Source organism: Panthera tigris, chromosome A2, assembly GCF_018350195.1.
Source record: "Panthera tigris isolate Pti1 chromosome A2, P.tigris_Pti1_mat1.1, whole genome shotgun sequence".
NCBI classification, from domain to species: domain Eukaryota; kingdom Metazoa; phylum Chordata; class Mammalia; order Carnivora; family Felidae; genus Panthera; species Panthera tigris.
Genome location: NC_056661.1, coordinates 155,313,842 through 155,334,963, shown reverse-complemented (window position 1 = coordinate 155,334,963; position 21,122 = coordinate 155,313,842). Strand labels below are relative to the sequence as shown.

The 21,122-nt window shown below is 44.2% G+C and overlaps 1 gene segment (V, D, J or C); it reads left to right on the top strand.

Moving 5' to 3' along the window:
- Positions 1-20,027: 20,027 nt before the first annotated feature.
- Positions 20,028-20,903, top strand: LOC102970938. The segment is given in 2 exon segments: positions 20,028-20,217; positions 20,590-20,903. Coding segments are annotated over 2 exon segments (357 nt in total).
- The last annotated feature ends 219 nt before the right edge of the window (positions 20,904-21,122 follow it).

The window sequence follows — 21,122 nt, the reverse complement described above, 5'->3', positions numbered from 1 at the left end:
GATTGTTCTTGTGGGTGCTGGAGTCATTACATCAAAAAAAGTAGTTAATTACCTGAGTCGTATTAAGAGGCCAGGAGATGGAACAGAAGTTTGAATCTCGGCATCTGAAACCCACACTGTTAGGGCTCCTCCTATAATGTGTATGTTTCTGTGTTTTGGAGAAGGGAGAAAAGGAAAGCATTAAATAATACAGAACACATCTGCCTGGGTTCTGGCTTCTGTAACTGGTCATGAGTTTTAAATTTCTAGTCATTGTGACCTTCTTCAACTCTCCATTCCTACCCTCTCCAGCACCTTAGCAGGAAAGAATTCTTTCTTGGGATGAATCACATCTTTGTTCCCAGAGGTGCTGAGTCTGTGAGGTCCCAGCTTCATTGGGTTGCGGCAGCTTTTGTTACCTAGGAATATTGGACAGAGGAACACATCCCAGGGAATTCTCTGGGTTCCAGGCATAGTCCTGCTTGTCACTATTATGCAACAGCCACCAAATTTCCCTTTGGTCACGGAGATCATTCATTCAAGCTGAGATAGTGACCACCTGATGAAAATATGTCAGAAACATTTACCCGTTACTGCTTACCTTTTCCCCTCATGTTTTCCACCTGTCCTGGGTGTTTGCTTGCTTGAGGTCTAGATTTTTCCAGTTTTTCTCCTGAAATTTTCATGTAATGTCCATGAACACTTTCTTATTCTTTGATTTTTGTTTGTTTGTTTTTATGTTATCTGTTTTCTAATGAATGAGCGCAATAGATCCTGAGACTTTCCCGAAGAGAAAAAAGACACTTACAATTAAATCAATGTCCTTGTCTTTTCTCTGAATGATCTGTTTCCTGAAGTCCATATTTTCTTTGATTGCCTTGGTCTTTCTCTTTTATGAAATTATGTTACTACATAAGTAAGAGTAATTAATGTAACTTGTAACAGTCTTCCAATTTTTAATACCTCAACCCAACAGAAGTCTCTTTGTTTCCTTTTCTTTTCACATGAAGGCCAATGCATATTTTCCTGGTCAGGAAGCTCACCTGGGCATCTCTCCTAAAAGAGGTGACTCAAAGATCCAGGATGAGAGTGCCCACGCCCTCCCATGGTTGACACAAAAGGTGAAGGGGGGGGGGGGAATCATGTGTTGGAGATTTGGAGTTTGGGGCCAAACCTGGAGACGTCATATGCTTCTGCTCACATTCCACTTTTCAGGACTAGTCATCTGGTTCCATCTAGACCCAAGGGGACAGGGAAATGTCATTTTCCTGGAGTCCCAAGAGGATAATAAAGTGGTTTGATAAATCTATAACATTCTCTTTACCACAGCTGCTCTCTTGTTTAAACAAAATATCTGCTGACACTCAGTTATCCAACCACATTTATGAAAAAAAAATGGTGGTGATTGCCTGGAGCTGACTCACATTTCTCCCGAAGTGGTGGCCTCTTCCCTGCATGAGAAGACCGGCCACACGCGCTCTGTTTGTGGGCGTGGTGGGTGGGCTGGCAGCCTTCACTGGAAGATAAACAAGCTGGCAACCTCTTCTCTGGAAGCCAGTGCCCGTCTTAGGTCAACACTAATTCTTTTGCAGGATGTTTTTCCAGCTTCATGTTCTAGACATGTTCTCTAAACATATTCATACATGTGGAGGTCAGGAAGGAGACTCTGACCCAGAACCCATTGAATAGAAGTTCTTCCACCAACCGTGTTGCTTGAAGTTCTTTCTCATGTTCTGGCTATGTCCCTGTGGATTCAGGGACTTTGTGGAATGGCCCTGTCTCACTTCCTGCTTTCTCTGCTACCTGTGCTAAGGCGTGTCTCTCTCCATTCTGATTTATGTATCACTTTGGCCATAGCTAGTTTTGATCTTTCAGAAACGCGTAAGATCTTGTTTTGTTAATATTTTCCTTTCGGTATTCAGCAGCCATATTAACTTCTTTTCTTTTGTGAGTCGTTACTAATACCTGTACCTCGGTAGTTCATTGCTTTTTGCTTTTTTCACAGTGAGGAGCAGTAAATGATATTTTTTTCAATCTATCATCTTAAAGTAAAAGCTATACATTTTTCACGTAGCAATAAATGGTTTTGCATGCCAATATAATTATTTTCTGTATCATTAAATAATCTCCTAAAACAAGTCTTGACATATGAACATTAGTCCATTTTGTATACTATAATGTGCCTTCTAACTTCCTCTGGTTGAACATTTAGCTTATTTTAGTATTGTTTTTGACAATTATAAACAACTCTGCAATGGACGTTCTTATACCTGGGATGTTAAATTTATGATGATTTTCTTATATCACACTCCTGGAAGTGGGATTGTTGACTCAAGGTCTTTGCCTTTTTAAGACTTTACATAGGTATGCAAATTGTTCTCCAGAAATACCATACTGTCATATAAGCCCATCAGCTGTGCATATGATCATTAAAAAGCTTTTTATCAATTTATTTATACTGGTAACACTTACTAATAGGGCACCTTGGTTTCCTCAGCTGTAAAGTATGGTCTAGGTACTGGAAGTCTTGTAAAGATTAAGACATACCTCATGCAAACATACGTAATCACAATATAGTACACATACATAATACAGTACACAGCAAATTTTGTTTTGTTTTATTTTATTTTTAAAGATTATTTATTTTGACAGAGACAGACAGACAGACAGACAGACAAAGGGAGTGTGGGGGAGAGGCAGAGAGACAGAGGGAGAGACAGAATCCCAAGCAGACTCTGCACAGTCAGCACAGAGCCCAGTGCAGGGCTGGAACCCACAAACTGGGAGGTCATGACCTGAGCCGAAATCCAGAGTTGGACGCTTGTGGGACCCCATAAATTTTGTTTTAAAAGTAAATTATTAAAAAAAAAATTAAAGAACTAACTGGCTGTCTTTCAGGGGTGTTATGAGGATTAAATGAGATAATATATGTGAAAATACATAGATAATATATGTGAAATATGTGAGATAATATATGTGAAAATATAGAAGTGGTACATACAGAGTCTATAAGGGCAAAGTGTTATTGTTCACTCTCCTTCTAATCCAGGCTTCTTGAATGCAAGAGTAATCTAAATCCCAAACCCCTAGCTAGGACACGGGAAAGCAAGCAAATCATGTGCACAGGCTCTGAGGCTGGGGGTGGCAGGACTCACCCATCACTAAAGAAGATCAAAGACACCAACAAAGGATTGACCTCAGGAAATTTACTTCCCCTTGGCCAAGCATTCAGATTTCTTTTTGATTACGGATTTATCTGAGCATCTGTGTGTGAGCAACTTATCCACCAGACTGCCATTGTTTCCTCCCTATACTCCATCCCTGTGGCTAAGTGATTTTCTGCTCACCCCCACTCCCAGGGGGTGGGGTCTTTATATGAATATGACCCAGGGACAGAGGGGACACATTTCTGGTTCACTCAAGAGCTCTGGAGGTCTTGATAATAGTTAGCAAGAAGGAAGGGACAGAATTTTGAAAAGAATAAAGAGGAGAGAACCAGCATAATAAACTGTGGATATTTAAAGAGATAGTCTTGGATATGGAAAGGTGAATATAGAATTATTAGACAGGTAGGTCCAGAAATTATAGAATGAAGAGAGCTTGAGTTGAACAGGTGAAGTGACTATGCAGATGTGCTTCTGCCTTGAGCTTTTCTGTAAATTTAAGGTCTTTGGGATGAAATATTGCCTGAATGGAACATTTTATGTTAAAAGCCTTATTTTCGTCTTCCTCTTTTCTTCCTTTTCCCTCTGCTTTCCTGTCTGGGGTGCATCCTAGTCAGTGAAATGACACCATTGGTTTACATCAACGGTCAGCTCTAAAATACATTTGACTAGGAATGAATGCCACTAGACTCATTCACGTGATCCTCGTGTCCTGCTTTGTTTCCTACATCTGTGCCTGGAAATCAACTCTGAGCATCTATCTTCCAAGTGTTGTCTTGTGAAGTAAATGAGGTAGGCAGGTGTCAAAAACAGGAGTGTCCTTTTTGGGTTTATATCAATTAGGTTATGCATTCTTCTGCCTGTAGGAGATGTTAAATAATCAAACAAAACTTCCTTGTTTTAATTTACATAGAAGAAGCCCAGAGTGAGGCAGCAGAGAGCTGGTAAAAAGACTGTGGGGGTGGTTTGGGCAAGAAAGAAGTTTATTCTCTTTTGCACGAAAGCCTGAATGTCAGTAGTTCAGGGCAGTTGTAGAAGCTGCGCAGAGCCTAGGACCTGGAACAACTTTCTGCTTTGTGTCCCCAGAGCACTCACTCGTGGTCCAAACGTGAGTGAAGGCATCCGGCTCAGTCACCAAGGAGCAGAACAAAGAAAGGGATCAACTTCCTTTTAGGACTGTCAGTGGAAGTTGCCTACCACACCAGAGCTTACATCCCTGTCATATGATTCGCTATAAGCAAATCTGGAAAAAGTGCTTTTTTAATTCCAAATTTCCATCTGCCCAACTAAATTTAATTTTGGTTTATTAGAGAAGAAAAGTAGAGAACAGATACTGGGGGACAACCAGCAGTTTTTGCCACAACGGAATCATTTACTGGTAGACCGCAAGGAGAAATAAAGGGAAAATATGACAGTTAGCCAACCCGTCTAAAGAAAGGAGAATTCTGATTCCAGTGAAACCAATAAAAGTTATACAAGAGAGTAACTGTAATTATGCCTGTATGACTTTGCAGTAAACAATTATTTATGAATTCGTGATAACAAACACTATTTTAACTTTTCAGCTTTGAGAGTTAACTTTATAGACAAAATACATAATACTTGGCCATGCTACAGAATAGAATGTGGATGGTGTCAGCCTTCACAATGTGACAGTGAAATTATAGATGACAAAGGTAGTGCATGGGAGGAAGGAGAAGAAACAAAGATGAAATTTAGGGTACCAGGGATATCACATTATGAAGTGAGGAGTCTAGGGATAGTATGGATTTTTAAGGGATAAAGGAATATAGATTATAAGGATGTGCCAAGTGTGAATATTGTTTATAGGTACAAAAGTAATTAATAGAGAATTTATGTAAACAATAATGTAATTATGGGAGGGTATTGGGCTCAGTTAAGAGAAGGGATAAGTAAACTAAATATTCATCTACGAAGACTGTACCACCACACTCTGGTTAGGTCTCCCTTCCCAGACGAGGATGTCCATTGTTTAATATGACTGCAAGGGGGCCATTCTACGGACTGAGGAGATAGAGAGCAGGGTGTCACCATGATCTGAGTGGATAAGATAAAAGTTATATGCTGGATGAACGGAAGAAGGAATGCAGAAATGAGTGAGTGGTTCCTAATGCAGGAGAATTCCTCTTGTTCAAGTGGATGCATCAGATTAACCAGTGGGATATAATAAACCGTCTGAGCCACCTGTACTCCTCATATGACTTTCCAGTTATCGTCTGCCTTCCTACAATGCCTTCTCCCAAGGGAACTAAGTGCTGCCTAAAGAGCAGTTCCCCAGAACCCACAATGATTTTATTTTTCATTATTGAATTTTAAATTCACAGGTTGGCATTCTAGCTTATCGAGCAACCTTTGATCTTGAATAGCCCATGAGAGACTGATCCACCTTTTCTGTGCTGGTATGAATTCACGAGCCTGGAAAACTTGGGATTGCAACTTGGGCCACAAGAACTTCACTGGGGGTATGGTGGCACCACAGAGAGATCGTTTGGTGGTCACCAAAGCAGATCTCCTGGAGATGTCCTTACCCTATTACTTCCTTCCTGTCATCTACCTAGTGTTTTTTTTAAGGGAGTTAAACCCTTACTCTCATAAAACTGCGGGAAAGCTGGCTTCTTTGAAGTTGTCTTCTGCCATTGACCAACTGATCCCTTTCTCTGTCCTTCTTGGACATTCTGTGAGTCCTTTCACATGTCTGTTTGGAGCCAAAGCCTCCTTACAGGGGGGAATACTTTCCTTGTTGCCAGCCACTCCTGTCTCAACTACCCCTTATCTTAGGTTCTCAGGCCCTAATTTCTCACTCCATGAATGCTTGGGTTCAAGTCCTGGCTTCACCCCTACCAAGCTATGGGTGTCAAGAGACAAAAATTACTTAACTTTAGGACTCCTTATTTTCATCCATAAATATAATGGATTGACCTTAATGAACTATGAGGACCTTGCCATTGTGGGAATTAATGAATCTATGGGCTCATAGGCAGACTTACCTAGACAAACAGTTCCCAATGTAATCAACTAAAGAGATGATTTTATTTTCGCATACGTTTAATTCAAGGGTTCAAAAATGACAGTAATTATTTTGTTTATTTATTCTAGAGACAATAGCTAATACTTGGTGATAATTTCCCATGTTAGGAGCCAAGTGCTCTCCCTCTTACAGGCCCTGGTGACCACTGCCACTCCTTTAACGAGATCCTCGTGATCACATCCTCCCCAGATCTTCTCTTAGGTGCCTGTGTTTGCTGCCCTGCCTTTAGTTGGAAACTGCTCTGAAGGCCTGGCCCTCTGCCCTCTGCTGATGTGGTTAGCATCACTTGCACCAGCTGCTTTCTTGCTTCTTCCCTCCCTCCCTCCCTTACTCCTTCCCTTCCTTCCTTCCTTCCTTCCTTCCTTCCTTCCTTCCTTCCTTCCTTCTCCTTCCTCTTTCCTTCCTTCTTTCCTTCCTTCTCCTTCCTTCTTTCCTTCTCCTTCCTTCCTTCCTTCCTTCCTTCCATCTCCTTCCTTCCTTCCTTCTCCTTCCTTCTTTCCTTCTCCTTCCTTCCTTCCTTCCTTCCTTCCCCTCCCCCCCATCCCTTTCTATCTATATTCGGCACATTTGGGTTACATTTTATCTAGTCATATATATGCCAGAAGTCACTAACTTATTTATCTATATTGAGCACATCTTATGAATACTGCCAATGTCTCGCAAACTACTTACCTCTACACTTAATTTCTCTGCTTGCTTTCTTGTCTCTCTAACAGATTCTAATGTTCCCATAGTGTTAGATATGTAACATATGGAAATGTTAGATATGTGCCATTTGTAGGTAGTATGGCACATGCACATTACAAACTATGTTTTAATGCCTTCTCCCTTGGTTTTTCATTCCACTGATATTTTTGAAGTCTAGACCAGTTGTTCTACACCACCTTCTTTCTTTATCTTCTTATCCTTTACTTTCCTTGGACTTGGGACATTGTTCAGAAGAAATATGGGAGTTCACCTGATCTAGACCAGCCTCTGCTATTAGTAAAAATGACACAACAGGGGCTTCTTCTTCATGTTTTTTTTCTTCTCTAATTATTGTTTCATTAAGCCTAGAGGTAGTGGCCACACCTAGGGCTTTTATGAAATATGCAGAAGCCAGCTCTCCTTTTCTCTCTCAGGGTGTGTGTGTGTGTGTGTGTCTGTGTGTGTCTGTGTGTGCGTGCACGCTTGTCTTGTTTTATATATAATCAGCAGACTGTTTCTGTGGCTATGTCCTTAGAATCTTGTTTTGTATCTAGGATCATAGACTCTGAATCATTCAAAGAATAGGCATGATGTACTTAACATTTTTAATGAATTGCAGTTAAGGAGATATTATTGGTCATTTAATCAAATCTTCCGTCCATTGTTTGTTGACGCTATCTTCTGGAGGTGGTTCTGAGCATGTTGGCTGATCACTCTCATCCAGGGGAACATGCTGTCTATAACAATGCCCTCTGCATATAAATGTTTAGGAGGAGGAGAAGGAGTATTTTTGTAGTCTGATTCAACTCACTTTGAACTTTTTTCTCTTTCTCATATTCCCTGATCTCTTCACAATTCTTCCTTTGAGCATATTTGGCTTCGCTGAGAGACACTTAGTCCACAAAGTCATTTAGTAACCCTGGAATTCTCAGTTTCTGTGAGATTCCCCCGTCTTTCAAATACCTGACATTCTTAACGCTACGAACGTATACGCCAGCAGAAAAGTCAATCTTGTTGCTTTGTCTTTTGGCTGTCCAACACTCTCGTGAAGAGGAGAATTAAAAGTACTTCATTGCTTGCCTCCAACCCCAGCTTTTTCTTGATTCTCTATCCTCGGGGGAAGCAAAAGCAAGCATTTACCCCATGTGGCTCTTTGGAGTCAGACTACCTCGGGTTGGCCTCTACGTTCAACTACCCGCTCATCTGGTGGCCGTGGGCAGAATTGTATAAGTCCGCTGTGCCTCAGCTTTCTTACCTGTGGAGTGGGGTTAATAAGAAAACCCCTGGAACGCAAGGTCTTTGTCGGGATAGAGTCCTTAAACATCTCGATGCTGAGAACGGTGCCCGACGAAGCGTAAACACTAACAGGCGACCGGGAAGGCCTCCCTGCCTCTGCTCAGCGGCAGTGTTGAGTCCCTGCTGTTCTCGCTCCATGATGAGGATTAATGCAGTGGAGTGGATTGAACACACGAGCTTTGTAGTCAGTCGGCGTTAGACCAGCCCAGATGATGCCTGTGTTGTGTGACCTTGGGCAAGGGATTTAGTCCCCTGCAATTTTTTTTTTAAATATATGAAATTTATTGTCACATTGGTTTCCATACAACACCCAGTGCTCATCCCAAAAGATGCCCTCTTCAATACCCATCACCCACCCACCCCCTTCCCACTCCCCCATCAGCCCTCAGTTTGTTCTCAGTTTTTAAGAGTCCCCTGCTAGTTAAATGGAACACCAACTACCCCTTGGGATGACTCAGCTTTACTTTCGGGGCAATGATACGTGAAAACAACTAGCTCGCACCTGAGGCCAGCAACTCCTCACTCTGTGTTATCTGTTAGAAAAAAGAAATTGCCCATGCCCTATACCTCTTTAATCCAGCAACGAAAACACTTGTTTGGGGGATTTCTTTGTCCTTTATTTTCAGTGTGCCTAGGCAGCTTCTTGTGCTTCCTAAGACGCTTTCTTTAGTAAGTCTTTACTTTCCGGAATTGTTTCCAACTCGCCTCTGTCTCAACTTGCGTCAGTGAGAGAAACCCCATTATCACGGAGGACCTAACTTTCAACAGAGAGCAGTGAGGGCTGAAGCCGAGGCGTAAGCGCGGCTTTGTCACATCCTCCCAGCTCCCAGGGATGCAGTGAGGGATAAACATCCCTGACGGGTCACGTAATCGTTGCTACTGACGTGACTCATTACAAGTCTGCAGTCTCAGGGTGTGCGGAGAGATGGGGTGCCCTGGCCTCTCCCATCCTGAGCTCGAGTTTTCCACTTTGGGGCACCTGGCTCTGGGAGGGACAGCAGCCGGGCGCCCGGCTTCTCCTTCTGCCTTTCCTCTGAACCGCCGTCCTTTGTGCCTCCTGCCCAGCTTTCCGTGACCCAGGGAAGCCACGCCTGGAGCCCAGAGCACCCTCTTCCACCGCGGCGTGACTCGATTGTCACCCTCCATCCCCTTGGTAGCACACAGGCTCATCCCTGTCGCTGTTGACTCTATGCGGCTGGTGTCTGCTCTGTTGTATATAGTTTTCTCTTTCTGTCAACCGTGTCTCGACATTGGCACCTTTGCCCCATCTCGCCGTCCTCTTTGGCCACCGCCTCTCCCGCCTTTCTGTCCCCTGGCGAGCTCTCAACAGCAGCCCGGCAGGAGCGGCCCCGGAGGGTGGCGGGCGCGTCTCCCACCCTGCCTCCGCTCATCATCTCAAGTCCACACTCCTCTCGAAATGGTGCTCTGCGGACCCCTTTCACATTCTAGAGATTCGGTGGCTATTCCTGTTCTTTTCTCCAGTGCCCCTCCCCGCCCCCACGTCCGTGTAGGAGCTCAGTCTCTCTAGTGCGGAACCCCTCAAGGTCTTAAATCTCACACCTCTTGGGCCAAGCACGGATGCCTTTATTTTACAAGACAGTTCGTCCTCAGCATCTTTTCTCTTGGCACTTCCCATCCACCTATCGTCTCTCCCTGCCTTGGATCATTCGCTCATGCCATCCCTGGTGCCTTTCCCCTAGGCACCTCCAGCTGGACCACCCCACGTCCTGTGAGTGTGAACTATTCTGGCACCTTTTTTTAGATGCTTTCCTCAACAGGTTTTACTATGGACTGAAAAAGAGAAGATAGGGTTCGAGCCTAATGACCTCAATTCATTTAGTTCCCTGCTCAAAATAAGCGGAGTGAGGCTCGGGCTCAGTCAATGGTACTCGGTAAGTGTTACATAAATCCCTCTGCCTCCAAAAACACAAACCCTGCAAATCAAAGTCTCTCTCGACATTTCCCTCCCCTGCTTTATTTTTCAGAAGCGACTATCATTACCAGTCTGGTGTGCATTTTTCCAGCCCTTTATCTCTCTCTTTATTTGCATCCCTCCCTAACATATAAGCCCCAGGGGAATGTATAGCAGGCAATCCATTACTACTGGTTGAATGAATGTGTCTGTGAGCATATGCACACACACGTACAGAGAAGAAGCTGCTTTGTGTATGTTTGTGAGTGTGTTTTGATATAATTCATATTGCTTTATATATATTATTCGGCAACTTGGTTTTTTTTTTTTTTTTTTTTTCACTTAACAGCCTATCTTGGGACTATTTCCATGGTACAACAAATTGCTTTATTTCATTCAACAATACTGCTGCATAGTATGGTATGTTATGGATAGTTATTTCCCATTCCTTTACGGATGGATATTTATGTGTTTCCTACGTCTTGCCACTTATAAGCAACGCCGTAACATAAATCCTAGCAAAACTTACTGCCTGCAAGTACGTGTGTTTTTACGGAACTGTTTCTTTGAAGTGAATCGTTCCGTCAGTGTTATGTGCATTTTTAGTAAACATTGCCAAATTACCCTCCACAAAGACTACTGCAGTTTACTTTCCAGCTGTGAAAACTGAGTGCATTTCCCCACATGCCCACCAGCGTCAGATATTACTGATTCTTTTCATTTTGCCACTTTGATGAGTGAAATGGTGTTTCTTTGTTTTTTTAAAGCTTCACATTTCACCGATCATTAGATTAGGCATCTATCTGTACGTCTATTGACCCTCCTCGTTGCACGTCTATCCGTTAGACATTTTGTGTTTTTTTTCCTCGTATTTCTTGGGCCTCTCCTGGGGCCCAAGAATTAATTGCCTTGTACTTGCCTTGTGTCTCAGTGACCTTCTCTCTTCAGCCTCTTCCATTTTCCTGTCTTCTCAGATTTCCTCCTCTTGGCTTTCGAACATACCCAGATTGCAATTTCCTTGGGATAAAAGACTTGCCTCAACGCTTCTGCCCCCCTTAACCTCTCCCTGTTCTCTCTGCCCGCCTGCTATCATTCGGGAATGTTCACATCCACCGCCCTGCCCTCACCACCTCTCATCAATGATACCAGTGGTTTGACTCCAGATTTTATTGACCTTTTTATGGCCTTTTAAATATTCTCACCCTCTCTTTCTGGCCACCATCTCCTCCTGGCTCCCAGGTGCCATCCCATTTTTCTTCTTACTTCTAGGACTACCTGCTTCCTTTCTCAAGCTTTTTTTTTTTTTTTTTTTTCCTTTCCTTTGTCAAAAAGTCTGGATTTTCAGCAATTCCTGTTTTTGGAATTGTGTTTGTTCTTTTCTCTCACTTGTTACTTTGGCGATCTCACCTGTTCCAGACCTTTCAATTATTATCTCTATGTAAGTACTCCCCAGTCAGTCCTGATATCTCACTAAAACTCTGGTCTTTCACTTGGACTTTTCCCTGATGAATTGGGCCACTGTAACTTCAAGATCCGAGCACTAAATTACACTTACCACCCTCCCCAACGATCCTTGTAATTTTGCCAATTTTTGTGGGTAACAACAAGGAGAAAAACCTTATTTTCTAACCAGCAGAATTCTCCCTAGATGGAGACTTAACTTTGTCTACTAGAAGTTTGATGAATCGCTTTCAGTGAAGGGGGACAGGGGAGTGGTTAATGCCAGAAACCATGAAGCGTGTGTAAAATGAAGTGATGATGGAACTGCTTTCCAAGGCAAAGCTGACCCACGGTCCCGCTTTTACAGGCTACTCTCTTCACAACCTGAACTGTCTGGGACAGTAATGAGGATGGCTGTGGACAGAAGAGGGAAAAGGTAGCTGGCATCCAGAATGGAGATCTGGCAAAAGAACAAGCACATTTAAGAGAATTTTATGAAGCTTTTCACTTGGTATGGAATTATAGATTTACACTATTTTTCCTTTTTAAAAAAAATGTATTTATTTTAAAAAAAAATTAATGTTTTTATTTTATTTTTGAGAGAGAGAAAGAGAGAGAGAGAGAGAGAGACACCAAGCATGAGCAAGGGAGAGACAGAGAGAGAGGGAGACACAATCTGAAGCAGGCTCTAAGCTCTGAGCTGTCAGCACAGAGCCTGATGTGGGGCTCAAAAGCACAAACCGTGAGGTCATGACCTGAGCTGAAGTCAGACACTTAACCGACTGAGCCACCCAGGCCCCTATTTTGAGAGAGAGAGAGAGAGAGGGCAGCAGAGGAGCAGAGAGGGCAGAGAAAATCCCAAGCACACTCTGCAATGTCATTGCAGAGCCCGATGTGGGGCTTGAACTTACAAATGGTGAGATCATGACCTGAGCCAAAATCTAGAGTCAGATGCTTAACTGACTGAGCCACACAGGCATCCCTAGATTGATACTATTTTTCTATTACTAAAGGTGTTGCTCTACTGTTTTCCTTCTTGCATTGTGTTCATCAAGAAAACTTCTGCTTCCTTCTCTTATTCCTCTGTATGAAATGGTCTTTATTCTCTGGCTGCTTTTAAGATCTCTATAACAATGTTTTTTTTTTAATTTTTAATGTTTATTTTTGAGAAAGAGCGAGAGAGAGAAAGTGACAGAACACAAGCAGGGGAGGGGCAGAGAGAAAGGGAGACACAGAATCTGAAGTAGGTTTCAGGCTCTGAGTTATCAGTGCAGAGCCTGACATGGGGATCAAACCCACGAACCGCTAGATCATGACCTGAGGTTAAGTAGGGCGCATAACCTACTGAGCCACCCAGGTGCCCTCTCTAACAATAGTTTTGAGCAATTTGATTGTGGTATTCTTGGGGAGGGATATGCATGTGTGTGTGTGTGTGTGTGTGTGTGTGTGTGTGTGTGATGCTTGGGTTTTGTCAAGCTTCTTGGATCTGTGGGTTTAGAGTTTTATCAAATTTGGAAAATTTTCAGTCATGATTTCTTGTAATTTTTTTAATGTTTATTCATTTTTGAGAGAGAGAGAGAGCGTGAGCAGGGAAGGAGCACAGAGAGAGGGAGACACAGAATCCGAAGCAGGCTCCAGGCTCCAAGCTGTCAGCACAGAGCCCCATGCGGGGCTTGAATTCATGATCCTGAACCATGAGATCATGACCTAAGCTAAAGTTGGACGCTTAACCGACTGAGCCACCCAGTCTCCCCTTGTAATTTTTTTCCCTTCTTTCCATCACTCTTCTTTTGTAGGGGGGACTCTAATTACAAGTATATTAGGACATTTGAAGTTGTCCTATACCTCACTGAAGGTCTGTTTATTTTTCAAAAATTCTTTTTCTCTATTTCATTTTGGTTTGTGTTTAATGCTATGTTAGTTCATTAATAGTTTTTTTGTCTGCACTGTCTGATAGGCCATTCATCTATACCAGTGTATTTGTTTTTCATTTCAGATGTTGTAGTTTTCCTCTCGAAGAGTTTGATTTGGGGCTTTTAAAAAAAAGATCTTCTATGTCTGTACTTAACATGCTACATCTTCCCTATAGGCTCTTGAACATATGGGATAACTTGTAATAGCCATGCTAATATCTTTGTCTTTTAATTCTCGTATCCGTGTCAGTTCTGGGTTAGTTCTTATTGATTCATTTTTCTCCTCATCGTGAATTATATTTTTCCTCTTCTTTGCATGCCCGGTAATTTTTTTTATGGCATACCACGCGTTGAATTCTACTTTTGTATTGGGATTTTTATATTCCTATAAATATTCTTGGGCTCTATTTTAGAACACAGTTAACTCACTTGGAAACAACTTGGAAACACTTGATTCTTTTGTGTCTGGCTTTAAATATTTGTCAGGTGGGACCAGACCAGCATTTAGGCTAGGGATAATTATTCTCCACCCCTGAGGCAAAACACTTCTGAGTTCTCTACACAATGCTCCGTGAATTTTAAGGTTTTCTGATCTGGCTGGTGAGAATATGCACTATTTCTGGCCCCATGTGAAATCCAGTCACTGTTCTCTTTAATCCTTTTGGATGGTGGTGTTTCCCGTCTCAGATAGTTTCTTTGCATCTGTGCTCTGATCGGCACTCTGCTAAATACTAACGATGTGAAGATCTCTCAAATTCTCTTTCTGGGTGGCTCTCCCTTCGCAGCTCAAAGGGGTTGCTGGTCTCCGCCTGGGTTTCCCCCCTGTTTGCCACAGCCCGGAAATTCTCTCAAAGGAGCAGCTCTGGTAATTATAAAATTCACCTGACTTTTCCTGTTCTTCCTTGCCTGATGTCTAATGTCTTAACCACTATTGTTTTTTTTTTTTTTAATTTTTGAAAATTTATTTATTTATTTTGAGAGACAGAGAGAATGAGTGGGATAAGGGCAGAGAGAGGGAGAGAGAACTCCGAGTAGGTTCTGCACTGTCAGCACAGAGCCCGACATGGGACTTGAACTGATAAACCTTGAGATCATGACCTGAGCTGAAATCAAGAATCCGACACTTAACCAACTGAGTCACCTAGGTGCCCCTAACCACTATTGTTTGTTTGTTTGTTTGTTTGTTTATGTATTTGAGAGAGCGTGCAAGTGGGGGAGGAGCAGAGAGAGAGGGGGGCAGAGGATCCAAAGCGGGCTCTGCGCTGACATCAGAGAGCCTGATGTGTGGCTTGAACTCACAAACCATGAGATCATGACCTGAGCAGAAGTCGAATGATTCACTGACAGCCACCCGGGGACCCCCTAGCCACTTTTGGTTTTTATATTTTGTCCCTTACTTCATTTCGGTTGGCAGTAGAAAATAATTTATTTTTTAAAATATTTAAAAAATAAAAATGTCATTTTTACATTTATCCCATATTTAGTATTGACATTTCATCAGTCGTATTTTGTAGCTGGCTTGCAGTTCATGAGACCCAAATGTTAAATATTCGCAAATATCATCCGCTAGTCGTTAAACCGTAGACGGCGTGACTTTGGCCCTGGAGGAAATATTTATGTTCACGATATTAGTCAGTGCTGTACATGTAAGCTTTTTCCCTCCTTTTTCATCCTAGCCCCCAGCCTTCCCTGACAGCTGCCTTACCGACTCCATCTGGACTTTTCTATTTTTTTCATTCTGCCTGAAAGATATCCTTTAACATTTCTTGTAGTGTGTATCTCCCAGTTCTGAATTATTTTCGTTTTTGCAAGGCTTTTGCAAGATCTTTTCACCGGCTCCAGGGTCATTGTGGGTGTGATCAGTTGAGTTAGGATGAGGTCCTAGTGGAGCAGCGTGGGCTCCTGATCCGAGAGGACTGGTGTTCTGAAAAGAAGACCGCCATGTAAGGGGGGATGTGCAGGGACAGCACCATGTGATGACAGGGGCAGAGTTGGAATTTCGGAGGTAGCTACCAACCAAAGGAGCGCCAAACATTGTCAGTAAGCCAACAGAGGTAGGAACGGGCAAGAGAGAATTTCCCTCCACATTTCAGAGGGAGCATGGCCCTGCCGTCATCTTGATTTTAGACTTCTAAACTCCAGAATTGTGAGACAATAAATTTCTGGTGTTCTAAGCCACACAGGGTGCAGCACTTGGTTACAGTGGCCCAAGGAAACTAATACAGGGGACTAATTGGATACCAGTTTCTTCATCATAGAGGGAAGCAGAACTCTCCAAACTCCTTTACCATTTGCCATCTGAATGACTTTTCCACCTCTTACCTTCCTTGGTGGATATAAGTTATCAGAAGGCAAGTATCACATCTTATTTATTTTTGTGTTTTCCATGGCGCCTCTTTAATGTTGAAGTTAACATGCATGTAAGTTGGCAATGAAATTTGGGACCCCAAGTATGGGTAGGCAAAATAATGTTATTTTCTAAAGTTAATATCATTTTATTTTATTTTTATTAAAAAAATTGTTTTAACATTTATTATTTTTGCGGGGGAGAGAGAGACAGAGAGACTCTATGAGTGAGGAGAGGCAGAGAGAGGGAGACACAGAAATGAAAGCAGGTTCCAGGCACTGACTGCCAGCACCGGAGCCTGACATGGGGCTCGAACCCACGAACCGTGAGATCATGACCTGAGTCGAAGTCAGATGCTTAACCAACTGAGCCACCCAGATATCCCAATACAATTTTATTTTTAAGTCCCCATTCCATCGGGATACGCCTGGTTTATTTGGGGGTTCGTTAGGTAGGCCATGCTTTTCTCCTCATCCTTCTTCCTGGTGGTATCTAAGTTATGGAGAACTTACAAAGTGTCAAGGAATTGGAGTGCCTGGGTGGCTCAGTCGGTTAAGCGTTCCACTTCCACTCAGGTCCTGATCTCAACAGTTCGTGAATTTGAGCCTCGCGTCAGACTCTGTGCTGACAGCTCACAGCCTGGAGCCCGCTTCGGATTCTGTGTGTCCCTCTCTCTCTGCCCCTCCCCTGCTCGTGCTCTGTCTCTCTCTGTCTCTCAAAAATGAATAAACGTTAAAAAAATGAATCGAGAGATGTGTTCTTTAAAAAGTAAAACAAAAAACAAAGTGTCAAGGCATTGTCAGGCAGGGTACTCGGTCTTTGGTCATTGTTCATCTTTTCTGCAGAATTCTCCTTCATACTGGGTGTTCACCATCTGTCTCCACCTATGTCTGCTCCTCTTTGGTGTGTCTGTTCCTCAACCTCTGCTGATCCATGCAGGATGCTCTATGTCTTTCCTATTTCAACCAGGAGGTCTCTCCAGTCTTGGTGGCTTCTCCCAGTTCATCTGTTCTGACACGAGTGAGAGCATGGCTATACCGGATCTATCCTGAGTTCCTGGGGGTCCTTAGAGACTGTTTTGGGTCTCTCTGTCAAGAAGCATTGTGGAGACATGTCTTTGTTTTCCATTGCTGCCGTAATAAATTGCCACAAACTTAGTGGCCAAAAGCAACGCACATTTATTATCTTACAGTTCCATAATTCAAAAGTTTGACGCAGGTTTTGCTGAGCTAACACCAAGGTGTCAGCTGGGCTGAGTTCCTTTCTGAAGGTTCTAGAAGAGAATCCATTTCCTGGCCTTTTGCCACTTCTAGAGGCCATCTGCGTTCCTTGGCTCGTGGCCCCCGTCGGCCTTCAAGGCCAGAAACATAGCATCTCTCCGACCCTGTTTCCATCAGCAAACCTCTTTCTCTTCTGTTTTCCCCTTCCACGTTTACGATTCTCGTGCTTACATTGGGCACACCTGGATAATCCAAGATAATGTCCCTATTTTACACAAAGCTGATTAGGAACCTTAATTCTACCTTCAACCCTAATTCTCCTTTGCTATGTAACCCAACATATTCACAGGTTCTGGGAATGAGGACGTTGACAACTTGGCAGGGGCATTACTCTGCTTACCACAAACCATTTCTACTTCCCAGTCTGTGACACATGGGGACCGGGGACCTTGTAGTCCTCACCCTGGAAATCAGAATCACTGTCGTCTGCAAGAAACTTTGAGCTTCTGATTCTGCACCTGTCTCTCATTTCTTTTCCTGATCAGGATGTAGAGGCCAGGGCACAGAGAGAGAGAGATCAGAGAAGTTCAGGAACATCTCCTTTGTTGACTCGCCTCCCTTTCCATTAGCCCAAGTAATTTTTAACTCCTTTATAGAGGAACAAATAGATCCTGTAAGAATCTTTCAAATCCATCATTTAGGGAGAGATTTCAGTTTTAAAATGAAAAAGAGAAGAGTTCTATTTATTGTCATTCTCCTCACGCATAAAGCTATATCCTGTCAGTAGTGATTCATTAAGAATCTAGCATGGAGAAAGAAACCCAATATGGTAGCAAGAGGATTTGAGGGGAGGCTTGCCAGAGAGGCGGGCACCCACCTAAGAAAGTGCCCAGAAGGGCAAGGAGACAGTATAGTTCAAGCCAGCCTTCAGTTCAGCTTGTCTGGTTGACACCTCCTCGTCTGGGCCGGAGACATGGCTGGTTCCTCCCGCTCGGAGATGGGCGGAAACAGAGCAGAGGACTTGTATTCTCATGCACATTTCAATATATGAATGAATTGGATGAACAAGGAATATTGCAGACGGGGATGGAGAGTGAGGGATATTTTTCTAAGGCATGAACCATATGGAAGGAGCTCCAAGCTACTGAGTTGTGACAGTGATCAGGGAGTCACGAGCCAGCTGGCTGCCCTGATCTGGAGGACACGTCTCTTCGCCCTCCAGTCTGTGGTGCCGTCTCTAGGGAGGAAGGCGGCATTGCTCTCGTGCGTGGTGCTGACACTGAGCCAATGCGGGCGATGAGTTACGTCGGCTCTCACGGGCCGTGCGGGGCCCACATGGCCTTAGCTGGTGTGAAAGCCTGCCAGCCAAATGAAACGATGATGCAGCCTCATCAAGAGGGAGAACAGTTCCCTTCTCCCTGTATCTGCGGCCCCTCTCTGTCTCCCTCCCTTCACTCACGCAGTACAAATTCTGCGAGCAGACAGGAAGGAGGACAGAAAGGGAAAGAAAAGGAGAAAAGAGGCTGTGGGTATGCCTGTGGGCACGTGTCCATCTTGGGCTTACTCCCTGCAGTCCTGACTTGCATACATGTTATACGGAGTCCTATCAACAGACATAAAAATGGAGATTGAACAACTAATTGGCTACAGCAATTTTTCATGTGTTCTAAATGTTCACAGGATGCATGCTATGCTTACCACTTGCTTTACCATTATTTAAATAAATACTATAAAAGGATTCATTCAACTGAAAAGGATTTTTTAAAAAAAAAACCCAGAATACGGTCCCACAAATACAGTGTGGCAGCTGAAACTCTGTTAGAAGCCAGAACCCCAGCGTGAACTTTGAATTGTGTTACTCGACCCTGATGAAATGGGACGCATCACAAATGCCCAATGTACTGCAGGCTCACTCTCCCTGTTGGGTCACTTCTACTGCCTCCTTTCCTAGGTGCTCACCTTAAACCACTCCATCACATGCAACCCAAAGTGAATAAATGTTTTGAAAACGAATCGTTCAGGGGACAGAGCATGGCAAAGGAAGAGGGCAGAGGAGGTTCTGAGGCACGCGTCGGCCGTCTTCCCGCCATCTTGGGGTCTTACGACTCATTTCAGCAGAATGAGGTTCTACCAGCTGCCTAGCAGATTCTCAGCCTTAGCTACTATGAACTGATGGTCTGGCAATGCTTCTTGCTTCTCTGTCATTCCCTCAGCCCCCCACCCCCATCCCACCCCACTGTAAATCTTCTCGTCTACTGCAGGCACAGGCTTTCCCTGGACTTCAAAAAACAGCCAACCCTTGTAAGAGTTGCCTGTACCCGGCAACATGCATCTTTCAACCAGTTTGTAAGTGTTATACTCCTTTTACTTTTGTAGATGACAGAATTGAAGATCAGGACTTTCTAAGAGTTCCTAAACCAGAAAGAGGTAGGGCTGTGATTTGAACCCCAATCTGTTTGATCCTAAGTCCCCATGACGTTTTCACTACTCGTGTTGCATTTTGGAGCATAAATTAGATCTAGTGAGGTCCTTAGAGGCACACGGAACCTAGGTTCTAACTTTGATGGGTTCAGTAGTTGACTCTGCCTGTCCAGGTCTCAGATTCTGTCTGCCAGGGACGAGGAGGTTGCAGATCCCTCGGTTGGCTGTCAGAACAGCTTCCTTCCCTCAGAACTGAGCCTTTTTTTGCTTTGAATACCCTGAAGACCTAAATCTCTTGAGCTGTGATCCGCTTTGGTGTCCTTTCCAGCCACCCAGGTGACATGTCCTAAAGCCGGTTTCCAGCTTCAGAGACTGAGATCTCTTTTCATCGTCCTGCCAGGGTCACGCTTTCTCTGATGGTTTCGAAGCTTCTCGATGGTCTCCAGGGGGAGCCAGAGAGTCATCTGTTGTTTACAGGGAAATAATGAGTCATTAAATATATTTACATACTAGGACTTGCAAGATTTCAATAAAGATAACCAGTACAGGGTAAAGCTGGTTCCCAGGGAGGATGGGGTGATTCATCACACACTTAAGAAAAGACCAGCCTCATTTCCGCCCCAGCTTGAGGGGAAATGAGCGCTCTGTTCTGTGGCAACAGGTCTGCGAGAGGGAGGGGCCCCACAGCCACAGCTCTGGCCCAGATGAGCCCACCCGTACCAGATGAGCGGAGGCTGGCTTGAACTATGTCCTGCTGTCTCCTTGCCCTTCTCCTGGGCACTTTCTTAGGTGGGTACCGCTCTCTCTGGCAAGCCTCCCCTCAAGCCCTCACGCCAACCCCATGCATCCAGAGCCTCAGCTGTCGGATTGACCTCTTTGGTACATTCCTTCCATTTTCTGGAATAAATATGGGACTTGACTCCCAGGGGCTGGCGTGCTGAATCTTAGTTTTCTCTATCCTCTGGGAAGGAGTTTGCTCTCGTGGTCTCCCCTTGTCCAGTGTCCCTCTGCGCCCTTGGCCAGAGGGAGGGTGCAGTCTACTCTTTTTGATGGATCCCACGTGCCCGAGCCATGGGAGGGCCTGAGCCTCCCCTACGTCAGGCAGGAAGGCAAGCTTGGCTGGGATCCTCCACTCTAAGGGGCCTTTCACTTTTCCCTCAGGTGTCAGCGCTCAGACCATCCACCAATGGCCACCTGTCAAGGTGCAGCTTGTGGGCAGCCCGCTCTCCCTGGAGTGCATCGTGAAGGGGGAATCAAACCCTTATCTATATTGGTACCGGCAGGCCGAGGGAGGGCCCCCCCAGCTGCTCTTCCGCTCCCTAAATATTGGCCAGGTAGACCCTGAGGCACCACGGAACTTCACAGCCTCCAGGCCCCAGGACGGCCAGTTCATCTTGAGTTCTCAGAAGCTCCTCCTCAGTGACTCTGGCTTCTACCTCTGCGCCTGGAGTCTCACACTGAGCCGGGTGAGGTAGACATTTGTGCAAAAACCCCACCCTCTCCGGGAGCCCTCCCTCTGGGGTTGGGCGGAGGATATTTGGGTTTCTGATTGTCAGCCAATGTGAGAACAACAGAATCCAGCCAGATTCTCCTTCACTAAGTTCTCAGGGAGAAGAGAAACGTATTCGCGTGTGGGCCCTGCGAATCGCACACACACGGTCAAGTCCCCAGTGTACGGATGCCTAAGCCTAGGC